The sequence below is a fragment of the Hemicordylus capensis genome, chromosome 3, assembly GCF_027244095.1.
Source record: "Hemicordylus capensis ecotype Gifberg chromosome 3, rHemCap1.1.pri, whole genome shotgun sequence".
NCBI classification, from domain to species: Eukaryota; Metazoa; Chordata; class Lepidosauria; order Squamata; family Cordylidae; genus Hemicordylus; species Hemicordylus capensis.
In genome coordinates this window covers 6,172,272-6,193,328 of record NC_069659.1, presented here as the reverse complement: position 1 = coordinate 6,193,328, position 21,057 = coordinate 6,172,272, and the positions used below count along the sequence as shown (strand labels likewise).

The window sequence follows — 21,057 nt, the reverse complement described above, 5'->3', positions numbered from 1 at the left end:
GAAGAAGTATATAAATAAATATTCCAAATGATAAGGCCTTTCAGACAAACATTGGGTGAGGGCAGGGGGAGTTCCTACCCTGTTTTTCACAGACAAGCAGAACCTCTGATTGGCTCTGCAAACCAAGCACACACACAAGTAACACAGCAACGGTCTCCATTTTTTGATCCAGGAGCTGGGTCCTCTGAGGATCCAAATAACTTTCCAAGTATGCATTGTGCTGGCTGGAGACTGGAAATTCCCATTAGAGCATAAGCCCTTCTCTGACTGGCCACAAAGGGGCCAGAGATGGGCCCAGCCCTACTGAAGCCATTGCTAGGAAAGGACGATAGAGTATGCTTTGCAGAGGAGCACATTCAGAGATGGCAGCCTCTCTAGCCACAGCACTCTATTACAAACATGGCCGCTAGCTCCCAGGTACTGGTAGGAATGGTGAATGCACCCACACAACTGGACTACAGAGGTAGGACAGCTGCTATTTTTGTCCTACCTTGGTAAAGCCCAAGGTACAAAATTTGGGCTATCCAGATTTGAGTGGGCTCACTTGGAATGAGTTGCATGGGTTCTCACAAGCCTCCAGACCTGGTCTGCTTGACTCCTGCCTTCCTTTTGAGAATCTTATGAATAACCCTGATGTTATGCACAGACATACACGTATACATACACATACACACACATGATCTGTTCTGAATAGTACTGAATAGTACTCTTCTTTCTGTTTTTTTAGAACCTTTTTTGCATAATTCTTATTTTTATTTATTAAACATTCTCAGCTCAAACACACACACGCAGTAAATCATCTTGCATAGATCAGCACACAAAAATGCAAGATGTTCTTAGACATAATAATCTAACATGTGTAAAGAAATGTTTTGGCCATATCAGATTCCAAAAGAACAGGGCTCACTTTCTTTTAAACAAATGTGTACAAACTTAGCCTCTGTACATTGAATTAAATACATTCATCCGTTTTGAACCTATTATGATTATTGCAGTAATTATGAGATTAGCTACTAATTCCCTAGCTTCTTTTTTTATATCACTTCTAATGTGCCCCAAGAGAATGATGAGTAGATTCAACAGAAATTCCCTAGGCAATCATATTTTTAATTATTGCAATTAACTCTTTCCACAAAAGGGAGACTTTAGGACAATTTCACCAGACTGAAGAATCATCTCTGCACGCATAATTTACTCAGCGTTGAGGCTTTCATGGGCAGGACAGAGAGCTACTCAAGAACAAAAATCTCACCCTCTGATCCCTTTAAAGTCCTTCTGAGCCCCCTGTGCCTTCTGATGTTACTTGAATCAAGACCACTTATTTGAACCCTGCAAACAGGGCAAAGAGGCACCTGTCAAACTGGTGATCCTCTTGATTTTTAGCAGGAGAAGAACAACTGGCTCTATTCGGCTGCAGCACAGCACCCCTCCAGTGGCTGTTGCTTGTGTTGCTTTCTAGACTGCAAGCCCTTTGGGGAGAGGGTACCATCTTATTGGGAAAGAACAGCCCTGCTGGATCAGGCCCAAGGCCTGTCCGGTCCAGCATCCTCTTGCACACAGTGGCCCACCAGATGCCTCTAGGAAGCCCATAGGCAGGAGTTGAGGGCAGGCCCTCTCTCCTGCTGTTGCTCCCCTGCACCTGGGATCCAGAGGCCTCTTGCTTCTGAGGCTGGAGCTAGCCTGTAGCCTTCAGGACCAGTCACCACTGATAGACCTGTCCTCCATGGATTTGTCTTTTAAAGCCATCCAAGCTAGGGATGTGCAAACAGGTTCGACGTTGAACGTGTTCGATGTCAAACCTGTTCAGTTTGACTGTTTGAGGTCGAACCGAACCACCCCGTGTTGGGTCTGACCCCGAACCAAAACACTGCCACCCCCAGCTGTTCGGGGGGTTCACAATTTATTTATTTATTTATTTATTTATTTATTTATTTATTTATTTATTTATTTGCTTTTTAACTTGCCCCCTCTGGGAGGGTGTCCGCAGAGGTTCCCCTTCCCCCGCTGGCCTCCCTTACTGCCTAACCCAGCCTGTTTGGCGGGCTCTTCCCCCTCTGGCGCAAAGGCCATTTTGGAGGCCACCACGCCTGCACAATTGGCCCCTGCGTGGCCTGGCATGAACTGAACCAGACTCGGACTGGACCGGAACAGCCAGTTCCGTGCACACCCCTAATCCAAGCTGGTGACTATCACCACATCCCGTAGCAGAGAATTCCATAGGTTAATTATGTGTTGTGTGGGAAAGTATTTCCTTTTATTGATCCTAAATTTCCTGGCAATCACTTTCATGGGATTATTATTCCTTTTCTATCGAAACTACCTCTGTTGAAAAGTGGTATATCAACAATTTCTTCTTCATGCGAACTCTTTCGGAAGCAGTAATGTCTGTTTGCATGTCTCCTCTCACGCAGCTTGGCCACAGGCATGGCTCTGAAGAAGGCCATGAACGCTTTGGGGGTGTTTTATTTGGGTTAACAAACGCAAAATAAATTTGGGTGAATGAATGGCGTTGGATGGATCGATTTCCCATCCACGCTTATAGCCAGAATTTGGTGGCACCGGCCTCTTTTGTGACTTTGTCTGAACACTCTCAAGCAGCTCTTTGCAGCCATAAAGGCAAGGACGTTCAGGAGGCTGAATTGTATGCCCAGTACCAGATGCCAATCTGGCTGGCAGAACGGTGGAATGTGGCAGTCTGGCGAAAGACCATGGCACAGTGTTAGAGCACATTCTGCTTCTAGTAGTCCCAGGCTCAATCCTTGACATCTCCAATTAAAGGGAAGAGAGCTGGTCTTGTGGTAGGTAATAGGTAAAGTGTGCCGTCAAGTCGATTTCGACTCCTGGCACCCACAGAGCCCTGTAGTTTTCTTTGGTAGAATACAGGAGGGGTTGACCATTGCCATCTCCCGTGCAGTATGAGATGATGCCTTTCAGCATCTTCCTATATCACTGTTGCCCAATATACTACAAGCGGGGATTTGAATCGGCAAGCAAGCTTGAATTATGCCCCTTGCTATGCAGGGTCTGCCCTGGTTTGCATTTGAATGGGCAACTACATGTGAGCACTGTGAGATATTCCTCTTAGGGGAGCCACTGCCTGTCAGAGTAGATTATGCTGGCCTAGGTGGACCAATAGTCTGACCCCTTATAAATATGGGGAAGGGGGCATTTCTCTGTGGTCAGGCACATGCTTGGCATGCAACAGGTGCCAGATTTAATCCTGCCATTTCTCTCTACTACTTTCTGGCTGTAACCCTTTCATAACACATAATGTTGACTACGTTCTGCTCAGCAGCGTGCAAAATTCATTTGGCTGCCAGAAAGAGTTAATAAGGCCCCACATAGCTCATACCTGTACCATTGCCTTATACTTAGTTGCTCAGCCTTATAGCTTTTACTGTTTCCGCTTATCTTTTTAATTTTTTAGACAGTGTATTGTACTTATCATATTTTGTTACTTTTATTATAGTTTACAGTTACTGTCCTAATTGTATAGCTTTTTACAGTTTTTTAAATGATCTTCATGGATTTTAATCTTACAGCAATTTTATAATTTTATAGTTTTGTCATATCATTCTATAGTTACTGTTTCGAAAGTTTCTTAGCATAGAAGAAATTTCTTGTTTCTAATTTTATAGCTATTAATTTCATTGTTTCTATGTTACAAATACGAACGCAACAAATATTTATATACCGCTTTTCAACAAGAGTTCCCAAAGCAGTTTACATAGAGATAAATAAATAAACTGTCTCCCTGTCCCCAAAGGGCCCATTGTGTGTGTGTGTGTGTGTGTGTGTGTGAGGGGGGGGGGGAGAGAGAGAGAGACTTGTATTTTGGGTGGTATAGAAATGTGATAAATAAATAAGTGTAAGTGTGTGTGTGTGTGTGTGTGTGTGTGTGTGTGTGTGTGTGTGCGTGTGTGTGTGTGTGTGTGTGATAGACACCAGCAACAGCCCCGGGGGTGGGGGCGTGCTGTGCTGGGGATGGATAGGGCCAGTTGCTCTCCCCCTGCTCAATAAAGACAGTCACCACTTTAAAAAGGTGCTTCTTTGCTCAGTTAGCAAGGGACGCTCAGTTATTTCTGCCCTGTGCTGGTCAAGGACCGAAATAAAGATATTGATTTATTCAATCCCTGGCCTCTCCGTTTAAAGTCATCACAGGTGGCAGGCTGCTGCTGGTCAGTGCAGATTAGAGGGACGGATGGTCCAGCCCATGACGCGTCCAGGATGCCACAGGACCTGCCTTCCATGCAGCTTAATGCGCAGTGCAACCAGCAGCGGCATCTGTCTCTCTGGCAACCATGTCACGTTGCCAAGTGCTTCAGGACTGGGGAGCACGAACACCAGGGCAAAGCACGAGAGTGCACAGGATTAAGGTGCTTGAGAAGTGAAGCCCTATTCAGGCACTGAAGCTGGGTACAGGGTACACATGTACAGATCTTAACACACAATGAGGCTGTTCTCACGTGCACTCTAAACCAGGCTAGGGAAGCCCAACCTGGTTTAGGCTGCACCAGGATCGGGCCCGATCTCGGCAGGGCAGCCCTGTCACGCCGCACGGATCATTGGGGAGCGTGGTCCGTGCTCCCAGCAACAGGCCAGTGCTTGACTGAGAGGAAGGCTGGTTCAGCAAGCTCTCCCTACCGCCCCACCCACTTGGTCCTGTGAAAGACCTCAAAGAGTTATCCACACCTTGTGTTGAATGCAGGTACAGCAGCACACTTCCTATCTGCACCCTGGATTTGAGGAGAGCTGTGCCCAGATTGACTTTTTTAAATGAATGCAGACACAGAGGGTATTCTCACAATCACTGGAAAGTGGGCTAAGGGAGCTTAGCCTGCTTTGCAGTCGTCGTGGGAACCACCTGGCCCGCAGGTGAGCCTGGTGGTTCCAAAGCAGGTAACCTGCTAAAGTACCCCCTCCCGTTAAATGGGGTTAGTGGAGCAAACGCTCCACTAACCCCGTTCATTTGATTGTGCATTGCCATGGCGCAGCTCCACACCACAGCAACACACGAAGAGACCCCCGACCAGGCTCGGAGGTCTCTCTAGGATGCTGTGAGCGCTTGCATGAGGCATCCTTGAACTTCCAGGGGCCACACGGCCCCCGATCCCTGCAGCCCCCGTCAGCTCCGTGACGGAGTCAGCAGTCCTGTGGTTGGCCAATCCGGCCACCCAAGGCTGCAGGGATGATTATCTGTGGGGAGGGCGGGCTAAGCCTGCTCTCCCTGCAACCCCCCTTCTGGCAAGTCTCACTGATCGTGAGACACACCTCACAGTCATTCACACAAAAGCATGCACATGTGTACAGACACCTGTTTGCACGTTTAGCCTAATGTCTGCCTAGGACTTGTGTATTCAAGCAGAAGTGGTCCCTTGTTGAAATGGGGGGCGGGTTGCGTTGAGTCAGGGGAGCCTGGTTTCACATGACTGACGGACCCACATGTGCCTTGGTGGCTATTGGCATTTCTTCACCCCAAAGAACCTTCCTTCCGATTCTTGGAGTTGCACAGTGGAGGCCAGGCAACCTAATTTTGTGGAAAGCATCTCTTAGGAAGCTGCCTTGTACTGAGTCAGACCCTTGGTCCATCTAGCTCAGGGATTCTCAAACTTGGGTCCTCAGGTGTTATTGGACTTCAACTCCCATAATCCCCAGCCTCAGTGGCCTTTGGTTGCGGATTATGGGAGTTGAAGTCCAATAACACCTGAGGACCCAAGTTTGAGAATCCCTGATCTAGCTCAATCCTGCCTGCGCTGACCGGCAGCAGCACCCCAGAGTTTCTTTCCCAGCCCTTTATGGAGATGCGGAGGACTGAACCTGCCACTTTCTGCTTGCAGCGCAGGTGTGCCCCCACTCAGTTGCTGGCCTTCTTCCTCTCGATCGTCTGACCATTTCGCTTGGCATGTCACTTTCTGCCCTTTCACCCCGGGGTGGGGGAGGACAATTGCACATTACATTTGTTTGAGTGTAGGAGAATCAGGGCCGGCGGGAGACTTGTGAAGCACGGTGGTGCTGGGGTGTATGAGCACTGTGTAGGTCAGTGTCTCTGTGATTGATGCTGAGCTCACAACGCTGTCAGTTCCAGATCTTTCTTCTCCATTGTTCTCAAATGGTATGTCATGTTTTGCTGCTGCTTGACTTTGTCTTTCCTCTTATTTTCATCCGTCCTCCTGTGGTGCGCTTTTCGGTTGTGATAACATGCAAGTCCAGCAGCAGCAAAGTCACCTTAAGTGGTGCAGCGGGGAAATGCTTGACCAGGGGTGTCACTATAATAGGGCAAGGGGAGACAGTTGTCTGGGGGGCCACTGCCTTGGGGGGCCCCCCAGAGGCAAGTCCCATGACTGACTCCCCCAACCGCACACCCACCCGGGCTTCCTTCAGTTGTATTCATCCTCCGAAATGGAGGTGAGTGTTAAGACCGGGAGCTACCAGAACAGCAGGTCTTTCTCTAGTACCATTAAATGACTTGCCTCGTCCACAGTTTACAAAACCTTTAAAAAAATAATTTAGGATGATGTTCTAGTATGGCACATAGGTTTATATCTATCTATCTATCTATCTATCTATCTATCTATCTATCTATCTATCTATCTATCTTATTTTTTAAAAAATACTATGCTTTTTGTTACCACTATTCAGTCTAATTTAAGATTTCTTTACTTCACAAGCTGAGCTTCAGTGAGGGGGGTGGGCCATTTTAAAATCTTGTCTCTGGGCCCACTCCAACCTTGCGACGCCCCTGTGCTTGACTAACAAACAGGAGGTTGCCGGTTCGAATCCCCGCTGGAACTCTATCGGGCAGCAGTAATAGAGGAAGATGCTGAAATGCATCATCCTCTCATCCTGCACGGGAGGTGGTGGCAATGGTCAACCCCTCCTGTATTCTACCAAAGACAACCACAGAGCTCTGTGGGTGCCAGGAGTTGAAATCGACTTGACAGCACACATTACCTTTTACCAGCAGCAGCAGGGGCAGATCTACCATTGTCCAGCCACACTCTAAAAACAGAGTGCCGGGGGACCTCCAGGGGGGTGGGGGGAGCCCACCGCAGGTGCTGTCATTTGCTGTTTCTGCCCCAGCTCCCACCCCACTTTTCACCAGCTGCCACCTCCTGCATCACTGCCCTGCACCTGTTATTCCAGGGATAACAGGTGCCAGGCAATGACATCATTATACCGTGCTGTGGCTGGCTGGCTTCTCTTTGCCAGTCACAGTGACTGCAGTGGTTAGTGGGAAGGTGGAGGACAGAGGCAGTGGGTGAGCCACTGTCCTCCACAGTCCCACTGACCACTGCAGTCGTTGCAGCTGGCAAACGGAAGCCAGCCATCTGTGGCGCGGTATAATGATGTCATCGCCTGGCAGTGGGAAGCCGTGGCAGTGGCAGTGGCGGCTGCAGCAGCGGCCCGCCAAAAATCTGGACACGGACCACTGCCACTATCACTATGCCCCTGAGAAGCATCCAGTCTAATGTGAACATAGAAAGTGCTGTTGAGGCTTTTAAGTCTGCTTTTAATTAAACACTTCCTGTTTTCGGGCTGAGCCCATTTGATTACTTCCTGATGGGCACAGGTGGAAGATTAGTGGTGAATAGCCTCTTAATTGCTTCTTGAATATCCTTTCTTCATTGCCCCAAAGTTTAATTCCTGTGGGGTGGGAAGGAAGCTTTAATTACTGGTTTCCTCTCATTATTATGTTTTCTTTTCATTTTTCAAGAGAGTGAAATAGTGCTTTTTCACTGTGGGGGGGGGATTAATTAGAGGAAATTGGAAACTAAAACCTCCCTCATGGGAACTGAAACTGAAAAAAAAGAGGGAATTAAGAAATACTCTTCAAGCCTCTGTTCAGAGAACTCTTCATAGCAAATTCCTCCTTTAGCATTAGGGTTCATCAGGAAGCAGTAAAATGGTCTGAACCTACAAGGAGGAAACGTTTAATTTACATTGCTGGGAACTCTTAATCCTTGCTAACTGATCAAAGAGGCAGCACTGGAAGTGCTGAGCCTCTTATATTTATTGGGGGGAAGCAACTGTCGCTGTCCATCCCAGGGGAGTCTCACTCCCCGTCTCTGTTAACAGTGTCTTCTGTGTGTCCTTGTTAAATTGTGAACCCTCTGGGGACAGGAACCATCTCCACATTCCCTGCAGTAAAGCACTTTGAGATTTATTTATTTTTTTAAAGAAAGTGTGCCGTCGAGTTGGTGTCGACTCCTGGCCACCACAGAGCCCTGTGGTTTTCTTTTGGTAGAATACAGGTGGAGTTTACCATTGCCTCCTCCCACGCAGTATGAGATGATGATGCCTTTCAGCACCTTCCTATATTGCTGCTGCCTGATATAAGTGTTTCCCATAGTCTGGAAAACATGCCAGCAGGGATTTGAACCGGCAACTTCTGGCTTGATAGTCAAGCCATTTCCCCGCTGCGCCATATAAATATTCTAAAAAGCTGGACTAGCACAAGAAGATGACAGCCTGTGCAAAGCATGGGGATCGGGCGGGGGGGTTGCATTCTTGCATAAAAACGCCTTGCGAAACATATGAGGCATGCACAGGCCGTGCACCTTATTGCACTAGTGCAGGCCCTCTCTGGAACGCACACTCCAGACGTAGTGCGACTAGCTAGCACAACAGCCTCGCCTTGGCAGTGATGTTCACTCGTTTTTAAGCAGGGGAACCACTCTGGCAAAAAACAACAACCACCACCTTGCCATGCAAGATCAATTTGCCACTGCGCCAGCCTCTGCACAGTACTGGGCTTTTCTCAGGACTGGGAGGGCCCCTCTAAGAGAGATGGAGCCCTCTCAAAAGCTCTAGGAGGAAAGCCTTGGGGAGGGTTACACTTGCCAGTACTCCGGGCACGCCTCCCAAGATGGTGCTGCCGGGGCGCAAGAGGGCTCCGTTTCCCTTAAAGGGCCTTTTCTCTGGTGACAGAGGCCATTTTGGAGGCCGCTGCACATGTGCCCTGGCCATTGGCATGACCTGGGTCAAGACATGGCCATGCAAATGGTCAGGGTGCACGTGCAGCAGCCTCCAAGATGCCTGCCACCACATCAGAAAGGGACGGAACAGCCCAGACACGGGCGGAAATGGCCCTACAGAGATTGTGGGGGAGGCCGGCAGGGGGAAGGGGAACTGCTGGAAGAAACCCCACCCATGTGCACCCTTGCAGCAGCCCCCCCTGGAGGCTGTGAGTCGTTTCAAAAAAATGTTTGTTTTTTACTGTAGAACCCCCAAACCAGCCCTGAGCTGACCCTGGAGCGGGGGGGGGGGTTCAGCTTGACCTCGAGCCAATCTGGGGCCTGTCTGGCTCGAAGGTGATGCCTCGAGCTGGACCAGTTCAATGGTGAGCCAGCTTGAGGCCGAGCTGGTCCGCACATCCCAACCTCTCAATCCCAGTTGCAGGGGAGCAAGAGCGGGAGAGAGGGCATGCACAGACCTCTTGCCTGTGGGCTCCCCAGCGGCAACTGGTGGGCCACTGTGTGAAACAGGATGCCGGACTAGGTGGGCCTCCCTGGGCCTGACCCAGCAGGGCCGTTCTTCTGTTTGCACAAGCTCTTTGTTCATCTGGATGTCAGCCACTAATGACAACAGCAACTGCAGCCCTTACTGAAAGGGACTGATTTGTGAGTACCATGACAGGAAAACCAGGCCAGGGCAGTGCAGAGCTTGGCAGCCGCTGCTGCTCCTGTTGCTGGCAGTGGCTGTATTTCCGAGCCAGCCTCCTCCCCAACCTTGTCTAATTGGAGAACAATGAGATGTTAATAGAAAAGGGCACAGGGACCCATGCCATCCCTCCGCAAGGTGACGGATGCTGCTGCCGCGCTCACTCAAAGGACAGGGCGGTCCATCAGAGTTTAGAAATCAGGACAGCGGCATTCCTGGAAATGCCACTGGCTTCTCCACCACGCACGCTAGTCTTGAAGAGAAAAAGGATGAAAGACACGCTAATGGATGACGAGGGTAGCAGAGAGCCTGGAGCCAGTCTGCCTTTGCTTTTCGCACTGTTAGGAAATGCGCTTCTCTTCTGAACAGTTGGATGCTGAAGCAGGGGGCAGCCCAGGTCACAAACAGGTTCTTCACATGTGCCCGTGCATTACTTGATACCTCAGCACTTAATAACTAGCAGCTGGATGTGTGCACTAACTTTACTGGAAAGAGCTGCCTCTAATGCAGAGGTTCTCAAACTTGGGTCCCCCAGTGTTGCTGGACTACAACTCCCATCATCCCCAGCCACCATGGTTGAAGGCCAAAGGCCATTGCGGCTAGGGGTGATGGTAGGTAGAGTCCAAGAACAGCTGGAGACCCAAGTTCCAAAACTCTTCCTCCAAGGGGAGATGTAGGTTCCGTATTGATGTTGTGAGCCTAACTAGAAGTTTAGGGCAGTTGGGGATGATGGGAGTTGTAGTCCAACAACATCTGGAGAACGCCTGCCATAAGGGTTTAGAACAAAATCCATTCAACATTGTGAATGTCTCCCACGGACATTGTGGCTGGGCATGATGGGAGTTGTAGCCCAACAACATCTGGGGACCCAAGTTTGACAACACCTGCCTTAATGTGACCTGGAAGCAGGAAGCATTAGCCACAAAAAGGAGCCTCTATTTCTTCCACTTAGAACTACCTGGTGTGTGTTTTTATTTCTCTCTTTCCACCTCCCTGCAGGGCTACATGAAGCCCTTGAAGCTGCCAGAAAATTCCATCCTCTGCGACCCATCCCTGGTGGATGAAATCTTTGATCAGATCCCCGAGCTGTTGGAACACCACGAGGAATTCCTGGAGCAGATTGCAGAGTGCGTGCAGAACTGGCACGAGGCGCAGAAAGTGGGAGATATCCTGGTACAATCCGTAAGTGCCGCCATCCAAGCCCGTGAAAAACACCCCCCTCCTTATCCTGACTACAGTAGGAGCGGGGAGCTGGCTCAATACCGCATACTGCAAGACACTTTCCGTTTATTAAAAAGGTGACGAAAGGGAGACATGATGGAGGTCTATAAAATTAAGCATGGCTTGGAGAATGTGGACAGGCAGAAATGTTTCTCCCTCTCTCACAGCTCTAGGACCAGGGGTTCCCTGCCCCCCACATTAGACTGATTGCCAGGAAATGTAGAACTGACAAAAGGAAGTACTTTTTCAGACAGCACATAATCAATCTTTGGAATTCTCTGCCACAGGATGTGGTGATGGCCACCAGCTTATATGGCTTTAAGCGAGGATTAGCGAAATTAATGGAGGACAGGACAGTCAGTGGTTACTAGTCTTCATGGCTAAGGCTACCTCCAGCCTCAGAGGCAAGATGCCTCTGAATACCTGTTGCAGGGGAGCAGCAGCAGGAGAGAGGGCCTGCCCTCAGCTCTTGCCTGTGGGCTTCTCAGAGGCATCTGGTGGGTCACTGTGGGAAACAGGATGGTGGACTAGATGGTCCTAAAGACTGATCCAGCAAAACTCTTCTTACATTCTTACTTTGAAAAATAGAATTTGAGCATCCCAGGTCTCTATAATGAAGTCACAGCAGTGTTCAGTTTCAGCCCACAGGTGAAATCTGGCACCTGGGAGATGGGCATGTTGTTGGTCTTTACATGTGGGCCTTTTTTCCTCCACATATGGGCCTTTTCTGGTGGGCCACTGTGCAAAACAGGATGCTGGACTAGATGGGCCTTGGGCCTGATCCAGCAGGGCTGTTCTTATGTTCTCAACCTTAACTTTATAAGAAAGACAACAGGCCGAGTACGCCCACTGGGATGTCTGCAGCTCAAGACGTCCAACACCCTCCTGGCATGTCCCTGTTTTTTGTGAAAGAGGCCTGTTCATTAGAATGACTGCAAAGTGGACATTGGGATGAACATCCCATTCCCCACACGATAAAGGGACGTGCCAAGAGGGCATCATGGCGTCTTCCATGGAAGACCTCCCGATGGGCGCACTCTCGGCCTATCCTCTTACTAATCCTGTGGGCAGAGGTGGCATCCTCCAAGCCAGCCCAACATGGTGATCATAGCCCCACACCTTTAAAACCACACCTGTTCTCAGTAACAGAAGAACACCTGCAGCGGGGACTCTGTTTCTGAGGCTGCAGCCCCTGGGTCTCTGAAAAGAGGAGAGAAAGTTCTGATGCCCTTAATTTACAGTTTGTTATCACAAGATGTTGGGATGGGGAGTGGAGCCATAGTTCAGTGGCAGGGCATCTGCTTTGCGTGCAGAAGGCCCCAGGTTCAATCCCTGCCAGCATCTCCAAGGAGGGCTCAGAAAGATCCCATTTGAAACCCTAAAGAGCTGCAGCCAGTCAATGTCAACAATGATGGACCAATAGTTTGATTTGGTGTGAGGCAGCTTCCCAGGTACCTCTAATGGCCACTGATGGGTTTAGAAGAGGACGAGACAAGATTAGGCAAATTCTGTGCTTTAAAGCTTTTGTCTATACCAGGCCCACATGTTCCCTCTAAGGCGTGCACGCGCTCACACTTTTTTTTAAAAATGTCTGCTCGGTTAATTTTAGATCCCACTCAGGTTGAATCAAGAAGTCCCACTCTGAATGCATGTATGCACACACTGCCTTGATACTGCTGCCCAGAACAAAATTCATTCTGCACACAGATGAAAAAAATTAGAGAACATTGACCAGGCCTGCTTGACTTAGCACACACACCCCAGCTGATTTTGGACTATGAGTCCCATAATCCCAAGCCAGTGGCCAATAGCCAGGGATTATGGGAGTTGTAGGCCAACATCTGGGGGAGCGCCGAAGTTGAGCAGCCCTGGTCTATACCATGAGATCTAGGTGCTTAGCTTATCTGTTTGCTTATTTATATGGTGCCATCCATATCTATGGTCTTTTACAAATAATGAGAGAGCCTCCCTTCCTCAAGGGACCTACAGTTTGGAAAAAAGCACAGCAGGGGAGGAAAACCGGCAGGGTTAAACAGGGAGGACTATGTTCTTATTGCAGCTACCTGTGCATAGGCTTAGTTAGAGTGGGACATGGGAACTTAAGGGCTGTGCCAATAGCTTCACGTGGGCATTCTGGGAGGCAGGTCCAGGCATAAGAGACAGCAAGAGACAAAGGGTGGAGTCCCTTGAGAGAGCAGGAGACTGTTGAAGGCAGTAGAGCTGAGCGCTTTCCAGACTAGCTGCGCAACAGCAGCAAAATGCTTCCGTTCAGGCAAATCCCATTTGAGATGTAAACAGCCGGGGGAGCAGTCTCGCAGAAACTAACAACCCGGAAAAACAGCAACCTTTTTACGCCGGATACACAACATCATCGCACTATATCACAGGGATTAAATTCGAAACAAGGCAGCGGAAATGTGAACAGCACCCTGATGTCCGCATAGGGACTGCGGTGTCACAACACAGAAAGTGTGGAAGCACCCTTCCAAAATATGTCCTGACCCCATTGCAGGGTGTAATCTGGAAAGCACCCTGGAGAGGCAAAGATCCCAGGCAGGAGTGTAAAGGGACATGAGAGCAGAAAATATGGAGGGGCGAGACAATGAAGGCTTTAGGAAGACGGGAACAGAGGACACTGCCTGCTACCAAGTCAGACCCTTGGGCGATCTCGCTCAGTATCGTCTGCTACCCAGACTGGCAGCGGCTTCTCCAAGGCTGCAGGCAGGAGTCTCTCTCAGCCCTAACTGGAGATGCTGCCAGGGATTCATTCATTCAGTTTATATACTGCCCTTCCTAAAGGGGCTCAGGGCAGTTGACATTAAAATCAAAAACACATAATAAAACAATTAAAATTAAAAACATTTAAACCAGATTAAAACTCATTAACATTAAAACTAGATATCATTAAAAGCCAGGCTAAAAAGGTGGGTCTTTAAGGCTCTCCTGAAGGCTTCCAAGGAAGATAGTCCTCTCCACAGGGAGCACATTCCACAGTCTAGGGGTGACAACTGAGGAGGCCCTGGGAAGGAACCGTGCACCTTCTGCATGCAAGCAGATCTCCTACCCCTGAGCTAGGGCTGAATCCCCCAAAGGGAATACCCTGCCACAGACAGTGCTCCTATGTAGCCACCCTTCCAAATGCAAGCCAAGGCAAGCCCTACTTAAGAACATAAGAACAGCCCTGCTGGATCAGGCCCAAGGAGGCCCATCTAGTCAAGCATCCTGTTTCACACACTGGCCCACCAGATGCCGCTGGAAGCCACAGGCAGGAGTGGAGGGCATGCCCTCTCTCCTGCTGTTACTCCCCTGCAACTGGTACTCGGAGGCATCCTGCCTTTGAGGCTGGAGGTGGCCCACAGCCCTCCAGTGAGTAGCCGTTGATAGACCTCTCCTCCATGGATTTATCCAAACCCTTCTTAAAGCTTAGCAAAGGGGACAATTCATTACCACAAGACTGACTCTCCACCTCATTTTGAATATATGGAGAAGGGATTTGTGCAGGATTCAGGAGGAGACCATAAGCCAGTATGGGGATTTCCGAAGGAGCCTCCCGTGGTCAGAGCAATGAGGGAGGTGAATGATCAATGGAGGTGAGAAGACTGAGATGAGATGATGGAAGGCCAGGGGGAGAAGGCTGCATAGTTAAGGTGCCAAATGTGTTGTAACTAAGATAGAAGGATTCTCGTTCTCCCAGTCCCTTTGGTCAGGGCTCTGAATGCTGTTGTTAGAATTCCAAATTCTGCAACTGGGAAACCCAGATGCTGTACCAGATAACTTAGGGAGCTCTCATCTGTATAACAGGCATCGTGTTGCTTGCATAACTTAACTTAGGCAAGTTGAACATATCTGCAGGTATTGTTTTTCTTTTTCTTTTTTGTTCAAATTGATGTCAGCCAAAGTGGGAAGGAGGAGAACAATCAGTTTGGAAAGACCCTGAAGCCCACCTACCTTCTGACATCTGTCTTTCACTAGGTCTCACATTGCTTCAATTTTTCCCAAGCCCATCTTGGCATCCATAAGGGCTAGAAACTTAAAAAATAAAAGCAAGATTCTCAAGATGCTGACCTGCAGCGTGTGCCAAATGGTGCAGGGAGGCCATAAAAGCACAGAAGTTGTGCATAGCCCGGTCTATAGCCTTTCCAAAGGCTTAATGCAGCCTACAGTGTTAGGATACGTGCATGCCAAAGAGATCTGGCCGTCAATTATGAAGCAGAGAGGGTGGTTTTGGTCTGGATCCAAGAGCCTGGAGAGATGGCTGCCTTCCTGTGCGCGAATAAATCCCTCTCAGCAGCTCACGCCAGCCTGGTCTCTCTAGTCCTTTTCCCTTGAAAGTACAATTGCTGGAACGGGCAGCGAACAGATGCTGCCTCGAAAACAGGCATTCTGGCAGGAAAAACAGCCGTCAGAGAAAGAGACACCTGCAGGAGATGCTCAGTATGCAAGCCACGTCCCCGAGGTAGGTGCGAAGCCGGCAGCAAGGGAGGGCTTACATCATTCCCCTCGTGCAGCTCTCTTCCCCCGCCTGGGCAGCCAGCTCCCGGCACAAGGCCACCAAGCACTTACCTTGCCTCTGCTCCACAGATGAGCCGCCTCTCCAGCCTGGACCTTGCTGGCCCTTCAACCCGACTGCCGGATGACACTGCCACGTCTTTATTTTTGTTACAGATCGATGCTAAACGCACCCCTTCAGCCCTGAAAGGGACTCCAGAGTGGCTCACAAAGTATATATAGGCACCACGCCGTTCTATTAAAGCCGTGTGCGATGAAAACAAATTCAGCCGCAGCGATGCCAGGCAAAAACCTTGAAGTGGCAAAAGAAAAACCAAGAAGCAGAAATCACACCTGAGAAGGCGCACTGAAAAAAGAAGGCTGTTTTAACTTGCCATCTAAACAGAGTGCCCCTCCCAGGGTAGCAAAAGCTGTATTCTGGGGAGGAGGCCTGACCCTAGGCCCCTTTTCCATGCTTCACAGGGCAGTGGGGCACACAGCAGGGCCCCTCTCAATAGTAATAGGTCAGTGACCCTCACTATTTTTCAAGAGGCCATTTGGCAAATAATAACCTTGTATGAATGGAAGAGCCATTCTGCGCAGTAGAGACACCAGCGTAGCACCAGTGTTCCTGAAGAGTTCTGCATTTTAAATTTTACTGGCTTTTACAATAGCTTTTCATTCAAATTACATTCATTTATTTAATTAAGTAAATATTGACTTCCCGCTTACCTATCTGTGCAGTTCACATTAACTATACATATAAACCATTGCTATAATAATTCAAAACATAGATACTCCACATTACTGCTCGATTTTACCCAACCCAACCTGCTGTTATTACTATACTATTTCAAACCCTGCTGAAAGGTCCATATTAGAAAAATAGTTCTTTAAGTAAAGCAAAAATGGTTCCCAATCTTCTTTGAAAGATTCAAAAATTCCATCCCTTATAAGTGCTGTAAGCTTTGCCATCTCAGCATATTCCAAAATTTTTATCAACCAGTCTTCTTTTAAGGGCATTTTATTGTCTTTCCATTTCTATGCATATACTATCCTAGCCGCCATAGTTGCATACATAAAAAATGTTAAATTTCTTCTGGAAAACTCTCCTTAAGTTTTCTTCTGGAAAACTCTCCTTGAGCAGGAAGGATTCTGGCCTTTTAGGAAATGTCATTTAAAAAAATTTCTTCAACTCATTATATATCATATCCCAAAAAGCCTTTGCCTTCCTGCATGACCACCACATATGGAAAAAAGTTCCTTCATATTGTCCACATTTCCAACATTTGTTTGAAACAATTTTATACATTGATGCTAATTTTTTCGGTGTCAGATACCACCTATACATCATCTTATAATAATTGTCTTTTAAAGCATAACGTGCAGCAAACCTTAAATCAGTTTTCCATAATTTCCCCAAGCAGCCATCTATATTATGACCCACATCTTGAGCCCATTTTATCATGGTCGTTTTAACCACTTCATCTCTTGTCTCCTCTAAAAGCAACAACTTATACATCTTAGAGACTAATCTTTCATCATTTTCACACAACTCCTTCTCGAATCTCGACATTTGATCCACAAATCCAACTCTAAGATCCTTTTTATAAATTTCATTTAGCTGATGATACAGAAACCAATTACTAACCAAATTTTGTACTTCATTTAAATTTTACAGCCCTTCTCTTGAAAACATAATAATTCCCTATAGGTACCTCATTCAGATTGCATATTTGTCTTTTTACATACCAAAGCCTCAATCGGGGATACCCATAATGGTGTTTTACACTCCAACCATTTTTTATATTTTGCCCACACTCCCATCAGACTCCTTCAGTGTTTCTGAAGATTTCCATTCTAACGCAGCACCAGTGCTAGTGTGTTTGTGTGCCAGGCAAAGAATTGCAACAGCCGCCCCCTGCCTGCTCCTGGAAGCCCTCTGTGTCAGCCAGAAATATTCCCTGAGGGCTACACAACCCTCAGGGACGTATTTTCTTATGGCACTGGGGAGGGAGAGGTCGTTGAAATGTGCCCCTGCCACTGAGCCAGCAGTGGAGCTGAGTTAGTTGAACTTTTAGAAGCACTGAAGCTTCTCCCATTGCACCGGTGCTTTGTTAGGTGTCAGCCAATGGTAAGACTATCCCAAGATTTGTGTTGAGCTGTTGCCATGATTCAAGAGAGAGAGTTATAGCAAGTTGAAACAGATGAATGAGGGACTGAACCAAACACAATCATGGCATGCCTAAAGCCATTGCATGAGTTCTTAGAGGAGGTAAGATTTGAACTAGAGACTTTCTGGCTCACCACTTACTCATTTAACCACTATACTACATTTGCCCACTTCCTTGCCTTGTTGTCCCTTCAGCAAAATTTCACTCCACCTTGACCACCACAACCTTCTCCTCTTCGGTCATCCATTGTATCACCTTGAGCCCCTCCCTTTTAAAATTTGATTAATAGTTTTATTTTGATAAATTGTTCTGAGTTTCTTGGGAGGGTGGTGATAAAAACCTAAAACACTGCTAATGGATGATTTCCAGTTTTCCTGTTTAATTGGCATATACATTGCGAATTTTAGGGTACTGACCTGGAAGTGACAGCATATCACCCTTGGTGATCTAAGTTCCTGTTTTCCCTTTTGTGATGTTACTAGAGAGTAGGGAGGTTCATGCACTGGTTCTACACCGAACTGGCTCAGATGAGGTCCGAACCAGTTCAGCGCCACAGGGAGGGGAGCAGTGAACGGGATCTTTTTTTAAACAGAGATCAGATCCTACTCTCCACCACCACATGCAGCTTCCTCCTGAGGTGGAGCTTGTCCCAAGTACCCATGTGCGGCACCAGCACACACATGGCATCCGTGCAGGCACCATTTGCGTGGTCAGCAAATATGCATGTTGGCGCCGTGCTCAGGTACTTGGGACAAGCACCACCACAGCAGGAAGCTGCATGCAGCAATGGAGGACAGGTAAGGACCTGCTCTGCTCTCCTTTAAAAAAAAGATGTCGCTCCCCTCCCTGCTCCCCTCCCCTCCCCGAACTGGTTCAGACCTTGTCAAAGCAGTGCACAAACCTTGTAGAAGAGCTGGTCTTGTGGTAGCAAGCATGACTTGTCTCCTTAGCTAAGCAGGGTCTGCCCTGGTTGCATTTGAATGGGAGACTAGAAGTGTGAGCACTGTAAGATATTCCCCTCAGCAGGGGATGGAGCCGCTCTAGGAAGAGCAGAAGGTTCCAAGTTTGCTCCCTGGCTTCTCCAAGACAGGGCTGAGAGAGATTCCTGCCTGCAACCTTAGAGAGCCCTCTCTGCCAGTCTGTAAAGACAATACTGAGCTGGATAGACCAATGGTCTGACTCAGTACATGGCAGCTTCCTATGTTCCAATGTTCCTTGGTTCGTGTACATTCCTACTAGAGAGAAATCTCTCAATATCTCCTTAAACCTCTTCCTCATTCTTCCAGTTTTCCAAGGACATCCTGGTAAATATTTACTCTGCCTACATCGATAACTTTCTCAACGCCAAAGATGCAGTGAGGATCGCTAAAGAAGCCAGGCCAGCATTCATGAAGTTTCTGGAGGTATGTCTCATCTTCCCTCTGCTTCATTTGTAAAAACCAGAAGTCCCTTGAGCTGAAGCCTTCATAGAAGCCGCAACTTCTGGCCTGGAAATCTAATGCCCCTTTTTGCCAGTGCTCCCCGGGAGCAGCAGATGTGAAGGTAAATCAAAGGATCAATAAAAATACTGGCTGACATCCGGACCAACAGAGCGCTTGTGCAGTGAACAAAGTTGTGCTTGAAGATAGTGTAGCTGTGCAAAGTCAGGGGGAGGTCAATTTGGGAGAAAGCTGCAGACTTAGGACAACGATCTAGTGCAGGGTTTCTTAACCTTGGGCCCCCAGATGTTGTTGGACTACAACTCCCATCACCCCCAGACATGGCCTTTGAGGTTGAGGATGATGGGAGTTGTAGTCTAACAACATCTGGCGGCCCAAGGTTAAGAAACCCTGATCTAGTGGAACGATTTTGCACTAGTGCAACATGTACCTTGCAGTCGTGCAATGTGTTTGCACAAGCGCTTTGTTACTCTGGATGTCAACCAACATTGCCTCATTTTTATTTTTAATGTAATTTACTCCTTTATTTATTCAGCTTACAACAGCTGCCCAGATCAGACATCGGGGCTATTCCCACGATCAGGCAAAATCGGGCTAGGAGACCCTACCCCGATTTTGCCTGATTGTGGGAGCCACTGGACTTGCAGGCGAGCCCGGTGGCTCCCAGGCGGTTGACCCACCTAAGTACCCCTCCTCTAGAACCGGGTTTGCGGAGCGAGTCCTCCGCAAACCCGGTTTTTTTTATCATGAGTAGCCGCGGCTACTCATGAGGACACCCCCAGAGGGGAGGTGAAAAGCCGCCTCCCGGCTCCGGGGGTCTCGCCAGCACGCCCTGTGTGCTCGCGCAGGTCATGATGGTGCTTTCGGGGGCCAATCAGCCCCCGCTCCCCCCAGCCACCGCCAGCTCCATCACGGAGCCAGCAGTCGTGTGGGCAGCCGATCCAGCCGCCCAGGGCTCCCACCCTGCTCGTGTGCGGGGAGAGCGGGCTTAGCCCGTCGTTCTCCCCGCTCACTCTCCAAAACCGAGTCTCACTGATTGTGAGACCCGGCTCATCGTGTGAAACCATTATTGAACCCTGGTTTCTTGAGACATTCACAAACGTCTGACTTGTTCCCTCTCCCTTCTTCCCTTTTGCATGCAAGGGGAGGAAGTCTTTAACGTCCAGTCCTGGTTAGGACAATCTAGGATTTGGCCTGGTGCCCAGCCCAGCAAATCCTTCCGGGCTTGTCCTAACCAGAGTGTAGGCAAGGAACAAACCAAGATGTGGAACGGGTAAAATGGGTTAGTTTTCGAATATCACAAGCAAAGGTTGCAGTTGTGAGGGTAAAAGAAAAAGTTCTTATTCTTATGCCATCATTCTAGGATGACCTTCTGTGCTGCTCTAGAGCTTATACCCCAGACAACTGATGGAGATCAGAAGACTCTTTCTTGGTCAACATAGGGGGTCTCACCAGTTGACAAGTTACTGAGGCTATTCTCACGATGGGGGGAACTGGGCTGGGCTCCCTTAGCCCAGTTTCCCCCCCCCATTGTGAGAACCACCAGGCCAGCCCAGTGGTTCAACGGCAGCTAGCCCACCAAAGTAGCCCTCCCCTTGAACGAGGTTAGCGGAACAAGCTCTTACCCCATTTTCAAGATTGTGAGATGCCACGCTGCAGCTCCACACCATGGCAACTCGCAAGTAGGCCCCCGGCCAGGAGGCTACAATAAGCCTCCTGGCCTCGGGGGTCTCCCCAGAATCCCCGCTACCCCATGACGGAGCCAGTAATTGTGTGGGCGCCTGCTCAGCCTACTCGTCTGTGGGGAGAGCCTGGTTGGGCTCTACACACAGATCGTTTGTAGAGCCTCACTAAGCGGCATCTTTAGACACATTTCCCCCCAAGATGTTTGCATAGGTGGTACCCCTGAAATGTTGGCTGCCCAGACAGTTACCTGTATAGTTGGGTTGGCCCTCGTTCCTGTTGTCCTGAACAGAGACTGTCCATAATTCTTAGCTGACCAGCAAGATTGGGTTGCTTTAAAAGAGGGTTTCCCAACCTTGGGTCTCCAGATGTTCTTGGACTATCACTCCCAT

At 48.6% G+C, this 21,057-nt stretch overlaps 1 protein-coding gene across 1 annotated transcript in view; it reads left to right on the top strand.

Moving 5' to 3' along the window:
- The window catches only part of ARHGEF17 (Rho guanine nucleotide exchange factor 17), a 243,572-nt gene that overhangs the window by 174,054 nt on the left and 48,461 nt on the right, over nt 1–21,057 (top strand). The window contains exons 3-4 of the mRNA XM_053308302.1: nt 10,660–10,842; nt 18,830–18,946. Of these exons, the coding sequence (XP_053164277.1) occupies nt 10,660–10,842; nt 18,830–18,946 (300 nt within the window). The remainder of the gene's footprint in view (nt 1–10,659; nt 10,843–18,829; nt 18,947–21,057) is intronic.